The sequence below is a fragment of the Delphinus delphis genome, chromosome 14, assembly GCF_949987515.2.
Source record: "Delphinus delphis chromosome 14, mDelDel1.2, whole genome shotgun sequence".
In the NCBI taxonomy this organism is placed as follows: Eukaryota; Metazoa; Chordata; class Mammalia; order Artiodactyla; family Delphinidae; genus Delphinus; species Delphinus delphis.
Genome location: NC_082696.1, coordinates 38,690,833 through 38,709,904, shown reverse-complemented (window position 1 = coordinate 38,709,904; position 19,072 = coordinate 38,690,833). Strand labels below are relative to the sequence as shown.

General features: G+C 34.7%; 2 protein-coding genes across 2 annotated transcripts in view; one reads left to right on the top strand and one right to left on the bottom strand.

Annotated features, from left to right (window-relative positions):
* The window catches only part of HSF2 (heat shock transcription factor 2), a 122,207-nt gene that overhangs the window by 48,473 nt on the left and 54,662 nt on the right, over positions 1-19,072 (top strand). The gene's annotated exons all lie outside the window — the stretch shown is intronic.
* SERINC1 (serine incorporator 1) overlaps positions 1-19,072 on the bottom strand; it is a 31,731-nt gene that overhangs the window by 6,908 nt on the left and 5,751 nt on the right. Inside the window, exons 2-4 of the mRNA XM_060030021.1 lie at positions 8,267-8,428; positions 5,232-5,401; positions 159-238 (exon numbers count right to left, since the gene is read on the bottom strand). Of these exons, the coding sequence (XP_059886004.1) occupies positions 159-238; positions 5,232-5,401; positions 8,267-8,428 (412 nt within the window). The remainder of the gene's footprint in view (positions 1-158; positions 239-5,231; positions 5,402-8,266; positions 8,429-19,072) is intronic.

Below are 19,072 nucleotides of genomic sequence, written 5' to 3'. Positions count from 1 at the left end.
CAAAAGGAAAAATAAAAGTTTACATAAATGCCTTGATTTTGCCAACGGGGGTGGGGTGGGGTGGGGGGAACAAATAGTTACAGTTCCAGGCAACAATTATTTCAATTTCCTTATAAAATATCAACATCACACAATTAAAGGAAAAAAAGATTTCTTACCAGTTGTAAAAGTTCCTTCTGGAATGAAGAAGGCCCCAATAATAATTGCAACTGCTGCAGCAAATTTAAAGAACCAGAATCTAAAACAACAAAAAAAATTTTTTATTAATAAATATTCATTCAACAAGTAGTTTCATGTATGAAATCTTTGAAGAGCTATTCTTAAAGAACAGCTACACTTTATGTGACTATTCTATTCTTTCTGAGGATATCCTGAAAACGAGAAGTGAAGAATATCATGTAAACTATTTTAGGAGAGTTTTAATTCATTATGATAAAATGAGAATATTAGTTTCATTTCACAGGTTTATTTTACATATACACCAATAGCTATTATAACTGGTGTATATGAAAGTGTAAATAAGGTACACTGTACAAATGAATAGTTTTGAAAACACACAATAAATGCCTGGACGACAGATTTCCACTAGCTAGCCAAATGAGTTGAAAGAACCAGAGAAGACATAAAAGTTTAAGAATTCTGCCACAGGAAGGCGCAAGAAGTGAGAAGCAGGTGTTCAGAGTCAGAGAGAACCCTAGATATAACAGGATCAATAACCTTATCTGAAGACAACTAGTAGAGATTTGAGGCATCAGCTACTTCAAATGTGAAAGCAATGCAAAACTACAAGGAACATGAAGAATCAAGAAAACATTTCACCACCAAAAGATAACAATAATCCTGCAATAATTGAGCACAAAGGCATAAAATCTTGCAGTCTAGCAGATAAAGAATTCAAAACAGCTGTTTTGAGAAAACTCAATGAGCTATAAGAAAACACAAAGATAATTCAACAAAAACCAGGAAAAAAATATATGAATAAAATGAGAAAGTTAACAAAGAGACAGAAATCATAAAAAAGAACCAAACATACTCTGGAGCTGAAGAATTCAACAAAAGACATGAAAATTACAATAGAGATCTGCAGAAGGGCAGATCAAATGGAAGACAGAAAAAACGGACAGGAATTTTGATATAACCCAATCAGGGGTGAACAGAGAAAAAAAATGAAAAAGGGAAGAAAGCCTCAGTAATCTATGGAATTCAAATATTAGAATGATTGGGTTTCAGAAGAAGAGAGGAAGAAGGGGGCAAAAAGTTTAAAGAAATAATAGCTGAGGGGCTTCCCTGGTGGCGCAGTGGTTGAGAGTCCATCCGCCTGCCGATGCAGGGGACACGGGTTCGTGCCCCGGTCCGGGAAGATCCCACATGCCGCGGAGCGGCTAGGCCCGTAAGCCATGGCCGCTGAGCCTGTGCTCTGCAACAGGAGAGGCCACAACAGTGAGAGGCCTGCGTACCACAAAAAAAAAAAAAGAAAGAAAAGAAATAATAGCTGAGAACTTCCTACGTCTGGACATCCAAGTTCACAAAGCTAATAGATCACACTATTAGCTCAATGCAAACAAATCTTTTAAGCCATGTTACATAATGAAAACTGTCAAAAATCAAAGAACAAGAGAGAATCCTAAAAGCAGCTAGATGAAAAAGATTGTAATCTACAAAGTCATTTCCATCAGGCTCTCAGTGGATTTCTCAGTAGAAAACCCTATAGGCCAAGAGAGAGTAGAATGACTTTAAGTGACATACTCAAAGTGTTGAAAGGAAAAAAATGCCAGCCAAGATTACTCTGTCCAGCAAAGTTATCCTTCAGATACAAAGGAGAAATAAAGATTTTCTCAGTCAAAATCCAAGGAATTCACCACCACTAAATCTGTCTTGTAAAAAATGGTGAAAGGAATTCTTCAAGTTGAAACAAAAAGACAGTAAATTAGTGACACGAAAACATACAAAAGTATACAACACACTGGTAAATGGAAATACACAGATTTAGAAAAATCTAATTCTTTAATAGCATGGTGTGTTAACTACGTAACTGTTGTATAAAGATTAAAGAGTATTAAAAAAAACAACAGCTATTATAATTGGTTAATGGATATGCAATATAAAAAGAGATAAATTATAATATCAAAAAATAAAAGAGGAGTAAATGGGTAGGGCTTTTGTATACAACTGAAGTTGCTATCAGCTTAAAATGGGCTGTTTTATCTATAAGATGTTTTATGTAAGCATCATGGTAACCACAAAGCAAAAACCTAAAGTAGATTTACAGAAAATAGGGAAGCAGACCATACCACCAATTTACAAAGAAAATCACCAATTTACATAGGCGTTAAGAAAGAAAAAAGAAATTATGGAAATATGAAACAGCCAGACAGCAATGAATAAGATGACATTAGTAAGTCCTTCGTATCAATAATTACGCTAAATGTAAATGTAATGAATTCACCAACCAAAAGGCACAGTGGCTGAATTAAAAAAAAACAACTGAAAAAGACACAACCAAATGGAAAGATAACTCGTGTTTGTGGATCTGAAGAATAGTTAAAATGTCCATACTACCCAAAGCCACCTATAGATTCAAAGTACTCCCTATAAAAATTTCAATGCCACTTAAAAAAAAATAGAAAAAACAATCCTAAAATTTGTATGTAACTACAAAAGACCGCAAATAGACAAATCAGCCATGAGAAGGACAAAGCTGGAAATATCACACTTACTGGTTTCAAACTATACTACAAAGCTACAGTAATTAAAAACAGTAGTACCATAAAAGTAGACACCTAGACCAATGGAATAGAATAGAGAGAGCTTAGTAATAAACCCTTCCATTTCGGATCAATGAATATTTGACAAGGGAGTCAAGAACACTCAATGGGCAAAGGACAGTCTCCTCAACAGTCTTGGGAAAACTGGGTAACCACAGAAAAATGAAAATGGACTCCTTTATTACACGACTCACAAAATTAACTCAAAATGAATTAAAGACTTAAACATTTAAGACCTGATACCATAAAAGATATCAATACTAGAAAGATGCTGATACTGGGAAGAAGAAAGTAAGGAAGAAACTCCACAACATTGGTCTTGGCAATGAGTTTTTGGATGAGACAGCAAAAGTACAAACAACAGAAGTAAAATCAAACAAGTGGGACTACATCAAACTAACAAGCTTCTGCAAAGCAAAAGGAACAATCAACAAAATGAAAGGACAACCTACAGAATAGGAGAAAATATTTGCAAACCATGTATCAAAAAGTGGTTAATACCAAATATATATAAAGAACTCATACAACTCATTAAAAAAACAAACAATCCAATTAAAAAATGGACAGAGGAACTAAATACTTTTCCAGAGAAGGCATACAAATGGCCAACAGGCATATGAAAAGGTGCTCAACATCACTAATCATCAGAGAAATGTAAATCAAAACCATTATGAGATATCACCACCTCAGACCTATTAGAATGGCTATCATGATGACAAGAAATAACAAATGTTGGTGAGAATGTGGTGAAATGGGAACCCTTATGCACTGTTACTGGGAATGTACACTAGTTCAGCCACTATGGAAAACAGTATGAAGGTTCCTCAAAAAATATAAAAATGGAACTACCATACAATCCAGCAATCCCACTTCTATGTATATATCCAAAGAAAGTGAAAATAGGGTACTGAAACGATATCTGCACATCCATGTTTATTGAAGAATTATTCATAATTGGCAAGACATAAAAACAACCTTAAGTATCTGTCAACAGATGAATAAAGAAACTATAGTATATATACACAATGGAATATCATTCAGCCACGAGAAAGAAGGAAATCCTGTCATTTGCAACAACATGGATGGACCTTGAGGGCATTATGCTAAGTGAGATAAGCCAGACAAAGAAAAACAAACATACATGATATTACCAATATGTGGAATCTGAAAAAGAAAAATGTACTTTAAAGCTTCTAAGAGACTAGATCTTAACTGTTCTCATCACAACTAAGAAATAATAATTACATGATGTGATAGAGGTGTCAGCTAATACTATGATGGTAATCATACTGTAATATATTAAAGTATGAAATTAACACTTTGTACACTTTAAACCTGACACAATGTTATATGTCAATTATAACTCAATTAAAAAAAAACATTAACAGTGACATGAGTGCTTAGTGCATGTTTTGAGAATGTTATCTCATGAAATGACTGTGATAGCCACCCTGTAATACATTTTGAGAAGTGTTTAAAAATACATTTAGTAAAGATGTTTTAAGACTGCAAAAAAAATTTAAATTAAAACAACCAATGACTAAGGGAACAAAACAAAATAAAATCAACCTGGCACAGCACATCTTTTTTCATTAATATTTCACTTGTTCATTCTTCTTGTCTTCGGTAGCATGTTAATAGATAAGCAATAGCAGATATTCCAAAAAATTTTTTTTTATTTATGAGGGGAAAAAACAGTGATAAAATTCAAAACATTCAAAATTGAGTGTGAGAAGTAGTGCTCTATATTAAGGGAGACTGATAAAAGGGACCCTGAAGTTTCTAGGTTGTTCAGTATAACCATTTGGAAAATCAATCAATCACCTTGTTTCAAAGGAATAAAGTTTTTCATTTTGGCTGCACTGTACATCTTAGGAACTGAGTTCAGTTTTATGTAGTGAGATTGGCCTACAAAAAGCTAAGAGGAGAAGGAGGAATAAGCTCCTCATTATTAGTCACAGATATGATAAATCTTCCTTTTTAGGATGAAAATACAGTTGACCCTTGAACAATGCTGGAGTTAGGGGTGCCAACTCTCTGCATGGTTGCAAATCCATATATAACTTATAGTCAGCCCTCTGTATCCGAGGTTCCTCATCTGTGAATTCATTCAACTAGAGATCAACATGGATTGTGTAGTACACTGTATTTACTGTTGAAAATAATCTGCGTATAAAGTGGAACTGCACAGTTCAAATCTGCGTTGTTCACATGGGTCAACTTTATTAAACATAATGCAGAGACTATACCAATAAATGACCCAAGGCTACTATTTAATATTTATATTTCCAAATTCCAACACATTCTCTAATAGAGACAAGAGGATTTTCTTACCTTGTCATTCATGAATAAAATAATTCTGCAGATTGTTCAAGTTTATTTTACCTTAAACTTTCTTTAGACAGACTCAAAATTACTGAGAAGAGACTATGCAGACTTTATATTGAAGTTTATTAAAAACCTTACCCATTGTGTACTGCAGCTCTAGGATCACTGCTGCTCTTCACTTTGATCATTAATAGAGATAGGAGAAGGTAGAACATAGCCAAGCCAAAGCACAAACGGTATACAGCTTTATAGCCAACCAGAATATTACAAGGGACCACTCCTTTCTCATTCTCACAAAATCCAGGAATCTGAAAACAAAACAGCAATTTGTGATCTAGAATTTTCTCAAGAAAAAATGAAAATTCTGTAATCAAATAGTTTAAGGTTTAGAAAATTGAAGTTCACTTTACAGTTTATGCTGAAATGTAATCAAGCTACGTCTACACGTTTTCATAAGACAGAAGTGTAACTCTTTTTTTACTTTATGTGAGCACCGGATAAGCTACAAATGTCAATCCTAAAGTGGATGCTTATTTTAACATGCAGACTTATTCTAAGTTTTTTTAAAAACTTGCATTCCACTGGGATATATTCAATCACATGTATAAGAGAAAAATACAATCAATAAAAGTGTAAATAATCACAGAGTAACTAAATCGGTTTCTAAATACTAAAGAGAACCATGATGGCATTTTGAGTTTTGGTCCCTCATTCTACAAGTGTTATTTCTGATAATGGATGGATTTGGATTAACAGCAAAATGGCTGGCTGTATTTTTATTTTTTAACTTAAAATCTTAAAAAAGACTGATGACCATTTCAGAAAATCACACTGAAATCAGAGTACAAGAAAGTATTTTTAAAATATTTTTAAGTGAAATAAATGGGAGTAGATACACTATTCACATATATCAGAGTGAATTACTGCCTCTAGAAACGTTAAAGCAAACCAATATGCCAAAATACAGCTGTTAATATGTGCCTTTAAAATCAAGAACCTAAAATTTTATTTAAGTTGATGCAGGTGCTACTTTCTTTTTGCTAGCTCCTGTACAGTCTATAAGCTCTTTCTTGGTCTCACTTGAACCCTACTTTCCCAACTTAGTTTAACAATTATGGCAATATGTACTTACTTGCAACATACTCACTTGCAACATGTACTCACTAACACCCTTAATTATCCCATGCCCTTAAATGAGAGCAGCACACCACCTGGCTAATTCCCATCATTAAGTTTTAATTCAATTACCTATATTAGGTTAAGTTGCTACAGTAACAACCTCCAAATATAGGTGGCTTAAACAGCAAAGATGTATTTCATGGTTGGTTCTACTTAGTCAACTAAAAGAATCCAGGCTGCCAGAGAAGCCACCATCTCAAATGATATACAGGTTGCGACAGAAAAGAAAGGAGAATCTGCATTACCAAGTAGAGGGTGATGTTTATCACTTCTACGCATAACTCACTGACCAGTACTAGAGACATGACCCTACATATCACAAGCACTCTAGGAAATGCAATTCTCTGATGACCTTCAGAAAGCAGAGAAGCAGAAACATTGGGGGTTACAAACTAACTAACATCTATAAACTAAACCGTTCATAACAACAGTCAACTGGATCCATGACAAAAAACATATGAACGTCTTCTGCTTATACGAAGGACCTGAATAACATTAACTGAGCATCTACATATGCCATGTACAATGCTACTTTGAAACTGTAATAAGCTCATTTCCCAAACTTACACTGTTTTTCCTTACCCCAAAGTCAACCCTAAGCAGACAACTATGGTTTAAAATGGAGGTTATCTGACATAAACACTCTCTCAACCTCAAATTTTCTATTGTCATTCATTTTTCCTTGGAGGAAAAATAACTTCTATATGCCTTCTCTTGATCACATTCTCTCTCACGGGTTAGATCCCTTATGACTATTCTCAAAATACAAATAATTAAATCTCCCCAGCCTAAAAACTTCTTTAATTCAGCCTCCCTCTAAGACTTACTATCTGCATTACAAAACTCCTTAAATCAGCAGTCTATTCTCATTGGATCCATTTCCTCATAGCCATCTAACTCTCCCTCCCAATCCTTCTAGGTCAGCACTCTATAAATGGTTTTTCAAGACACTAGACATATACTGGCTGTCAAATCCCAAGGCTACTTCTTAATCCTCACACTCCTTTACCTTTTTTAAACAGACATTATGCTGTCATTCTTAAGACTCTGTTCCTAAGGCCTACTAAACAGGTTCTTGGTTCTCTTTTTTCACTGTTCCTTCAGAGGTTCCCTTTTCTCCATCAACTCCCTTTAGAGCTTTTGTCAAAGCTCTAGCTCTCCTCACTCCAAATGGTCTTCTTCAGCATATGCTGCCATAGTTTGAATTTCATCTCTATCTCTGATTTCTTTTATGAGTTACACACCCAAATTTTTTCCTTCCTGCTGGACACACACACACACACAATGTGGTGCGGTACCCACAAGCTAACATATTATATACTAGATTATATTTTCCCCATCTCTTTGCACAACCTGACTCCCTGGGGGAAAAAAAAAGTTTAATAAAACACCTATTCTCTCTTCTTTTTCCTGAGTTCACAGCAACAGTTTCCTCTCAGTTATCTAGGATCAGAACCTGGTTATTATTTATTATTCTATCACTGCCAATATTTAAATCCAGATTCAGTCAATTCTACATTCAGAGAATTATTTCAGGCCCTCTATGCCCTTCTTGATTACACCATTCCAAGAGCCACCATACTTAACTGCTGCCTTCTATCCTAATTATCAGATAAATCTTCCTAAGGCATACATACTTAGCTCAAAAAGCTTTTATCCTCATTCTGCTTCCTATTTTTCAATTTCTGCATACAAAAATTTACTGATTCTTAGAATGTCCCTTTTTCCATGAGACCCACAGTGATTCTGACATTTCCCTGGTTAGAATTACTGATTTCCTCATATTAACACAACACATTTTCTGCCCTACCATCAGAGAATTTTAATAAGCTGCCTTTCACTGTTTGTCTTTCCTAAATGATCATGAACTACTAAAACTCGGATTAAGTATTCTTCCTTTTTACAGTATTCTGTTTCCAATACACAAGAAGCAGTTTTATGCATATACATACTAATGGTTCAGTTAATCATTTAAAAAAAAAAAGAAAACTAACCTTATTTAGTTGTTCTTCCATTCCAGGTATCAACATTACACAAGATACACACACTCCAACAAGCAAAAAAAGTGCATAGATCAACCTAGTTACAGTGGAGTTGTTTCCACTAGGACAGCATCGGCACAGCAAACATGGGGCACTGCCACACAAACATGGTATCTGGAAAAAGAACTTTAAAAGTCAGTATAGTTTAAAATGATACAGTGAAAACTTACATTCTATCTACTCAAAAAAGAAAGGATTGGAGTTAAAGTAATTACCAAGAGATTTGGTTCACATATATTATCTATAAACTATAAAATTTAGTAACTTCTGGGTAAAACTGAAGCAAAGTAAAACCAAAAAGTGCTTGCCCTTTATATCAAGCAAAATGAGTAAACTCAGTTAAAACAACAAAAGGGGGGAAAAAACAGCAGCAGCAACCAAAGTTTAGCTAAGAAAAGGAATGGAATATTCACACTTACAAGCTGATCTCCAACTCCTGCCTTTTAACCCCAGAAATCATGCTGGTGAATTCACAAAAGTCTGATATTTCTCAGATACGCCAGAGGAGGAAAAGAAGTGAATTGATATCCTTATCTTTTCCCTCTTCTGACTTGGTAGTAGTGATAACAGTAAAATTTTCTATTAGAATCAGGCAAAACAGGATAAGTGAACAAGTGAGGCTAGCTAGCATTGTCTAACAGAACTCCACACTAAACTAGTAGTATATCCTAGGGGAAAAGAATATCTCCCTCAGCAGGAGAGGCAAATACTAGTAATGGAATTTAACAATATCTCAGAAAGGCAAAATGAAAGTATCCTCAAAAGAATTGAATATAATCTAGGCTGAGCTCCACCATACCATCAGATACCACAGGAAGGGAGAATTGTAGAAGCCAGACACACTATAGTAACCAATATAAGGTAGGATAAGAACCACTTATACTAAACTTCAGTAAGATAAAAATAAATGTCGTGGAAACAATGCAAACACACTTTAGCAAAACATAAAAATAAGCAAACATGTCCCCTCAGACAAAAAAAAGGCATTTGAAAAATCCAATCTGAAATAAAACATAACTCAGTAAGAAGAGGAAATTCCCTAAAATTGGTACACCTGAAGCAAAAAGGAGAGCTCAAAATGAAAAGAATAGAACAAGCTGAAAAGGAGGATTGCAAGGCTGAGAAGAAATGAGAAGGGGAAAAACATGCTTAAAAAAACAGTAATTAACTATCATGGAACAAAACAAAAACAGCTGAAAATAAAATCTGATCGATGAATAAAGTCTGGGATTAAGTACCATAAACTCAAGCCAAGATAGAGTAACAGTGACCAGACTTACCCTACTGCCTTAATCCAAGGGAAAAAAATTAATGAAACAATGGTTTTTCAGACAATTAACAATAGGCAATGTAGGACACTAGTTTCTGAGAGAGATGAAACAGTGTGAACTCTATGACTGTCCCAATCTTTCTGCCTGGGAAAGAGTTTCCAGTGCAGGGAGGAGAATCCAGACAGAGGACAGCAGTCTACTGAATTGAGGAGACAGAGTTGGGACAGTTGAGAGTTCAGGGAAGTGAAGGCAGCTAAAGTTCATAGGGCAGAAACAAGGAGAGGAGAAAGCTACACCAAGAGTGAACTCCAGAGATCTGCAGAAGCTTCAACTTGTGTCTTCAGCAGAGCACTGATCAGTACATGCATTTGATTAAATTACTCTGTGGGGTGGGGGTGGGGGAGTGGGGAGGGTGGTATTACCAGCCAGAGTGGAAGAACTTTATAAGGCCTTGAGCAGAGTTATAAGGCTATTATTATTACACAGTATTGGGCAGGGGTGGGGGGGGGGTAGGGGGTGTGTGTGGAAATAAGCCATAAGGCTAAAGCTACTCCAGTCTCACTTAACAAAGCCTAAAAGCAAACACTGAAAAGATCAAATTCTCTTCAAATAACTCACCTATGTCTAAGAATAGGGCCCAAGAATGTTTTTTAAAAATACAACACATCCAGCACCCATCAAGGTAAAATTTACAATACCTAACAGCTAATAAAAAAATTGGTAGGCATGCCAGTATGGCAAAAACAACCTACAATGAGGAGAAAAGTCAATAAATCAAAACCAACCTGAAATTACACAGATGACTTAATTCAGTTATAAATAATGGCACTCTAATGTTATTGTAATTATACTTCATTTGCTCAAGGAGAGAACACAGCATGTCAAGGAAAGATATGGAAGATAATTTAAAAGATCCATATCAAACTTATGGAGATGAAAAGTAAGATCTCTGAACCAAAAAGTACATGATAAGACACTGCAGAAAAGACTAATGAACTTGAAGACATAGCAAAAGAAATGATCCAAAATTAGAGATTAAAAAACTAAAAAAAAAAAAAAAGAGGATTAGTGTTGTGACACAATTTCAAACAGCCTAATATATGTGAAATTGGGGCTCCTGAAGGAGAGAGGAGACAGGAAAGTCCTTTTGAGGAAATAATTGCCAAAATGTTCCTAATTTAATGAAAACTATAAACTCACAGATCCAAGAAACTCAAGAAAGCCCTAGTGATACAAATATTATGAAAACTACACCAAGTCACATCATAAACTGCTGAAAAACAATGGTAAACAGAAAAATCTTAAAAGCAAGCAAAATAATAAAGGCACATTATATAAAGAGGAACAAAGAAAGGTATCAACTTCTAGTAAGAAATACTGCAAGCCAAATGTCATTACTGAATGAAAAAAACCACTGTAAGCACAGAAGTTTATACTCAGCAAAAATATCTTTCAAAAATTAAGGCAAAGTGAAGACATTTTTAGGCATGAAGAATCCAAAACTAACAAATCTAATCTATCTTTCAAGAAGGAACGTTACACCAGCAGAAATGTGGATCTACACAAAAGAAATGAACAAAGGAAGTAGTGTGTATTTTTTTCTTACATCAAAAAGATTACTTTAAAAGATTATTATTTTTTTTAAGCAAAAATAATAGCAATGTATTCTGGTGGTTATAACAAAGATGGAAGTAAAATGTGTGACAATTACAAATAGGCTGGAAGGACTTCCCTGGTGGCGCAGTGGTTAAGAATCTGCCTGCCAATGCAGGGGACACGGGTTCAATCCCTGGTCCGGGAAGATCCCACATGCCGCGGAGCAACTAAGCCCATGGGCCACAACTACTGAGCCTGCGCTCTAGAGCCCATGAACCTAGAGCCCGTGCTCCGCAACAAGAGAAGCCACGGCAGTGAGAAGCCCATATACCACAACAAAGAGTAGCCCCCGCTCGCCGCAACTAGAGAAAGCCCATGCAGCAATGAAGCCCCAATGCAGCCAAAAAATAAATAATAAAAAAATTAATTAATTAAAAAAAACAGGCTGGAAGAGGAGACATTCAACTATACTTCTGTATACACTTAAATTAGAAATAAAGTGGATATCACACAAAGGTAGATTGTAGTTAAGTTAAATACTAAAAACCCTAAAGTGACTTATAAAAAAGCAAAACAAAGAAATACAGCTAGTAAGCTAAAAGATATAAAACAGAATACTAAGAAATGGCTAATTAATCCAAAATAAGGCAAAAACTAAGGAAAAGAGACAATGAACAGAGAGGATAAACAGAAAACAAATAGAAAGGTGGTTGATTTAAGCCTAAACATAATCTATAATCACATAAATGGACTAAACACTCCCAATTAAAAGGCAGATTGTCAGATAAAAGAGCAAGATCCAACTTTTCTACAAGAAACCCACTTAAACACAAAGACACAATTGGTTAAAAGTATAAAGAAAAAAGTGTACATACATATATATACAAAAATAATACATATACACACACATATATATATACATACACACATACCACGCTACAGCAGTATCAGACAAAGTAGACTTCAGAGTAAAGAATTTTACCAGGGATAAAGAGGGCCATTTCATAATAAAAGGGGACATATTGATACATGGAAATATGGGATATTCATGGAGGAAACATACAACATACAATCATAAATATTTCTGCATCTAAAAGAGAACTTCAAAATGCATCAAGGAAAGAATTAATAAAACTAAAAAGAGTAACAAACAAATCCACATTTATGTTCTTTCATTAATTGAAATAGAAGCAAAAAATCCCAATAAATATATAGAAAACTTGAACGACATAATTAATCAACTGTGTCTGACATTTAGGAAATACTCCATCTAATGAAAGCGCAGTAAAAACTATTTTCAAAAGCACAGAGAACACTTAACCAAAACAGACTATATTCTGGGCCATAAAACAAATCTCAAATCTCAATAAATATAAAATTATTCAAATCATACATGGATTCTTGGTCCACAATGGAAGTAAATACTGATCAATAACAAAGATATCTCTAGAAACTAAATAGCATAGTCTAATTAACCCACAGGCAGAAGACATCAAAGAATAAATTAAAGAGAATGAAAATAATAACATATCACATTTTTGGAATGCACCTAAAGCAGTGTTTAAAAGAAACCTATAGCATTAAATGGCTATATTAAATAAGAATAAATATATCAAATCACTGATCAGAGCTTCCACCTTAAGTTATTAAATGAGCAAATTGTAGCCCAAATAGGCAGAATAAAGATAAATCAATGAGGTAAAAAACAGGAAACAAGGAAGTCTGTGAAGCTAGTTTTAGAAGAACATTACAATTTAGAAACCTATATAGTCAGACTGATCAGGATAAAAAACAGCAAGAGAGTGAACACACAAATCATCAGTGTAGGAAATGAGAGGACATTATTACAGATCTTACAAGCATCAAATGATTATGAGAGAAAACTACGAGCAATTTTATTCAATAATTCAACACCTTAGATAAAATGGACATGCTCCATGAAAAATCCAAACTACCAGAAATCATTCAATGAGAAATATATAGGATGAATAACCCTGTATCTAGTCAAGACACTGAATTTGTAGTTACAAACCTTCGCAAGCATAGACGGCTTCACTAGTGAATTCCATTAAACATTTAAAGAATAAATCAAACCACTCTACCCAAATTCTTACAGAAAACTGAAGAGGCAAAAAAGTGATACTAAATCCAAAGATATCATAAGGAAACAACAGACCAATATCTTTTATGAACATCAAAAAAAAAGTCCCTAATATCTTGTCAACAATATAAAAAGTATACAAAGATTTCCAGTTTCCATTTCCACAGGTAAGGAGCTTAGAAACCCCACTCCATCCTAACAACAAGTAAAAAGCCAAGCAGACTAAAAAAATCAACAATTCTTCTAGGATCCATAAGCTAGGTGAGGACATAGGGTAAGTCACTGCCCCCAAGACTGAAGAGACAGACAGGTGAATATAGGGAGTCGTGGCTTACTAGAGCCCACAAGTGGAAACTGACTTGGGAACCACTGTGCAGGGAGGATATCCTGGAGAATAACTGAAGAATTGCTGGAGCCTCACTGTGGACAAGTCTGAAAGTTAAAAATTCCAGGAAAACCCAGTTATACAAAGGCCCCACAAATTTGTGAACTTTTCCTCTAGGACTTCAACCAGGTTCTCATAGTAAACATGAGAGAAAAATTCCCCCCTGCTTCTTGCAGCAAAGGGGAAAAGGAACCATTCTGAAATATACTAGAACACTGCTCTTAACACTCGACCTCAAGAGAAACTAGTTAAATAGAGTCTAACTTGCTGGGGTATTATCAGAGGATAAATAATCTAGGGGAAGAGAAATACTCAACTCCAACCTATTCTAGCCATCCTCCCCCATTTAAGGGGGGAGGAAAAAACTGAGAAACACTTGTAAAGTTCACAGTCCAGAGGCATAGGCTTATTAAAAGACTAAGACCTAATCAGAGAATGATGGAATGTTTCTCCTTCCCCCACACCTCACCATGACACGATCCAAAGTCTATTTATAGCAGTTCCTTTTAGTTGGTACATAGTGTCTGGCTATTAGGAATAAAATTACTGGCATAACAAAAGGCAAAAAACACAATTTGAAGAGACAGAGCAAGCATCAAAACCAGCATGGCAGGTAAGTTAGACTTACCAACCAAAAATTTAAAACAACTATAATACGTTAAGGATTCTAATGGATAAAGTAGACAGCCTACAAGAAGCAGAGATGAAAATCCTAAAAAAGAACCAAAAAGAAATGCTAGAAATAAAAAACACTAACAGAAATGAAGAATGCAGACATGGCTAAGGAAATAATTTCTGAGCTGTAGACTATCTCAATAGAAATTTCCCAAACTAAAAAGCCAAGAGAGTAAAGACTGATATTTTGTTCAACAGAACATCCAAGAATTGTGAGACAACTACAAATGGTATAATATAATGGGAGTACCAGAAGGAGAAGGGAAAAAAAAATTTTTTTAAATGACAGAATTTTCCCAAATTAACATCAGACATATATACCCCACCCTCCACAAAACAAACAAACCCTACACCTAGATAAAGCGCTTGTAACTACAGAAAATAAAAAGTCTTGAAAGGAGCCAGAGGAAAAAACACCTTACCTATAGATAAACAAGTAACGAATTATATCCGAGTTCTCCTCAGACACCACGAACAAGAGTGAAGTGAAATATTTTAGCATTGAGAGAAAAAAACTCACCCACCTATAGTTCTCTACTCTGCAAATTATCCTTTGAAAGAAGTAGAAATACTTTCCCAAATTAAAGCTAATAGAATTTGTTGCCAAATTGTAGACCTACTTGCAAGAAATGTTCAAAGTTCTTTAGAGATGAGGAAAATAACATAGGTCAGAAACTCTAATCTACATAAAAAAGGAAAGAGCATAAAGAAAGGGTAAACGACAGTGAAATAAAAACTTACTTTTCTTAGTTGAGCTAACGTTTGCTCAAAATAACAAGAGAAACAATGTATTATGTATGCACATATATGTTATGCCTATACACATACTTCTGTAATACATACATATATGTGGGTATATATATACACACATTGTTTATATATACACACACACACACACACACATAAAGTGAATGACAGTAATATAGAAAGGAAAGGAGGAAAGACTGTTCTGCTATTACAAGGTATTCACACTAGCTATCAACTGGTACAGCATTATACTGAAGTGTGTATAGTGGTATACTGTTACTTGAAAGTGGATTAGTTGTAAACGTACACTGCAAATTCCATGGTGCTACAGATTGAAATTCATATGTTGAAAATCTAATGCATACGATGATGTTAGGAGATAGGGCCTTTGGGAAGAATTAGATCAAAAGGGGAGAGACCTCATGAATGGGATTAGTGCTCTTATAAAGGAGACCCGAGAGAGATCCTCACCCCTTCGGCCATGTGAAGACATATGAAGAAGTTCGCAGTCTGCAACCCAAAGAGGGCCTTCACCAGACACAGAAGATAACCACGCAGGCACCCTAATCTTGGACTACCAGCCTCTAGAACTGTGAGAAACAAATTTCTGTTCTTTACATGCCACCCAGTCTGTGGTCTTTTGTTAGAGCAGCCCAAATGCACTGATAAATAGGGCAACAAACCCAAAAATAAGTAAATAAATAAAATTTTACAGAAGTTAAAAAAATTTAACTGATATGCTAAATAAGAGAGAAAATGGAATCATATACAATGCTTAAACAACCCCCCCCAACACACAACAGGAAAAACAAGGGCAACAAACAGAAAACATTAACGAGTATGGTAAATATGAATCCAAATCTATCAATAATCACCTTGTAGGTCAGAGATCTAAATTTATCAATTAAAAAACAGAGACTGTCAGAGTGGATCAAAAAATAAAACCCAATTATGTCATCTACAAGAAACCCACTTTAAATATACACACATATACAGAATAAAAGTACATGGATGGAGAAAAATACAACAGGCTAACACTAAATGAAAACAGGAATAGCTATATTAGTTTCAGACAGAGCAGACTTCAAAACAACAAAAGTTATCTGGGATAAAGAAAGGCATTCCATAATGATAGAGGTCAATTGTCCAAGAAGACATAATTCTTAATATGTATGCACCTAACAGCAGAGCATCAAACTATGTAATGCAAAATTGATAAAATGCCAAGGAGAAATAGATGAATCCACTATCACAGTTAAGAGACTTCAACACCTGTCTCTCAGAAATGGACAGATTGAGCAAGCAGAAAATCAATAAGGATACAGTTGAACTCAACACCACCAATCAAATGGATAACTGACATTTATATACTACTCTATCCAATAACCAGAGAATACACATTCCTCTCCAAGATCACACAGGACATTCACCAAAACCACATTCTTGACAATAAAACACATTATCAAGCTTAAACCAGCAGAAACCATACACTGACTACTCTCAGGCTACAATGCAATTAACTAAAAATCAACAGCAAAAAGATAACTGGAAAATCCCAAAATCCTTAGAGATTAAACAATACACTTTTTAAAATAAACACATAGGTCAAAGAAATCTCAAGAGAAATTTAAAAAAATTTTTGAACTAAATGAAAATAACACAATTTATAGAAACTTGTGGGATTCAGTGAAAGCAGTGCTTTGAGGAAAATTTATAGCACTGAATGCATTTATCAGAAAAGAAAATCTAAAATCAACCATCTAAGCTTCTATCTTAGGAAACTAGAAAAAGAAATGCAGATTAAATAAAAAATAAACAGAAAAAATAAGAACTAGATCAGATATCAATGCAATTAGGAATAGAAAATAGTGAAAAGTCAATGAAACCAAAAGCTGGTTCTTTGGAAGGATCAACAGAATTGATAAGCCCCCAGTAAGGCTAACTGAGAAAAAAAGAGAGAACACAAATTACTAATACCAGAAATCAAAGAGGGGATGTCACTACAAGCCCTATGGACATTAAAAGGATAATGAAAGAATACTATGAACAATTCTATGCCAACAAAGTTGATAACCTTCATAAATGGACCAACTCCTTGGAAGATACAAGCTGCCAAAACTCACACAAGAAAGAGAAAATTTGAACAGGCCTCTATTAAAGAAAATTAATCAATCATTAATAGCCTTCCAAAACAGAAAGCACTAGGCCCAGACAGGTTCACTGGTGAATTCTACTAAACACTTAAGGAGCAAATTATATCAATTCTCTACAGTCTCAGAGAACAGGAGTAGAGGGAATACCTCCTAACTTATTCTATGAAGTCAGCATTACTCTAATAACAAAACCTGACAAACACATTACAAGAAAATAAAAGATTAACCTCTCTCATGAACATAGAGGCATAAGTCTTAACAAAACATTAGCAACTCAAATCCAATAATGTATACAAAGAATTCCACACCATGACCAAGTTATCCCAGAAATGCAAGACTAGTTCAACATTCAAAAATCAATTAATGTAATCCATCACATCAAGAAGATAAAATAAGAAAAATTATATGATCACATTTTAGATACAGAAAATGCAGTTGACAAAACCCAACACTCATTCATGATAAAAACTCTCAATAAACTAGGAATAGAGGAGAACTTTCTGAACTTGGTAAAGGACATCATCAAAATACCTACAGACAACATCATATTTAATGGTGAGAAACTGGAAGTTTTCCTGTTAAAATCAGGCAAAGATGTTCCCTTTCACTACTTCTTTTCAACATTTTCCCGGAAGGTCCAGAATGTAGTAAGACAAGAAAAGGAAATTAAAGGTATACATATTAGTAGAAAAAAATTAAATTGTCTTCGTTCACAGGTGACATTGCCATCTACATAGAAAGTGCAAAATCAACAAAAAAACTCCTGGAACTAAGCGATTACAGCAAGGTTGCAGAATACAAGGTTAATGTACAAAAGTCAATTGTTTTCCTATACACCAGCAATGAAAAAGTGGAATTTGAAATAACACAATAACATTTATGTTAGCATCCAAAAACACAAATTACTTAGTATAAGTCTAACTAAGTATGTACAAGATCAGTATCAGGAAAACTACAAAACTCTGATTAGCAAAATCAAAGAACTACAAAATGGACAGATATTCCATGTTCATGGATTAGGAAGACTCAATATTGTTAAGATGTCAGTTCCTCAAACTTGATCTACAGACTCAATGCAATCCAAATCAAAATCCCCCCAGTTTGGCAGTTTCTTACAAAACCAAACATTTCTTCCCATAAAATCCAGCAATTGCATTCCTTGGTATTTAACTAAAGGAGTTGAAAACTTAAGTTCACACAAAAACCTGCACATGGATGTTTATAGCAGCTTTATTTGTAAATGCCCAAACTCAGAAGCAAATGAGATGTCCTTCAGTAGGTAAATGGATAAATAAACTCTGGTACATTCAGACAGTGAATATAATTCAATGTTAAGAAGAAATGAGTTATTAAACCATGAAAAGACATGGAGGAACCTTAAATAGATATTACTAGCTGAAAGAAACCAATCTGAAAAAGCTACATACATACATGTATGGTTCCACCTGTATGACATTCTGGAAAAGGCATAACTATGGAGACAGCAAACAGATCAGGAGTGGGTGGAGGGATGAACAGGCAAAGCACAGAGAGGATTTTTAGGGCAGGAAAACTACTCTGTATGCTACTCTGTATGCTACTATAATGGTGGATACATGTCATTATACATTTGTCCAAATCCACAGAATGTCCAGCACCAAGAATGAACTCTAATGTAAACTACAGACTTTGGGTGATTGTGATGTGTTGATGTATTGATAGGTTCATTAATTGTAACAAATGCAGCACTCTGGTGGGGAATGTTGGCAATGGGGGAGGCTTTCCACGTGTCGGGGCAGGGGATATATGGAAAATCTCTACCTCTCATTTTTCTGTGAAACTAAAACTGCT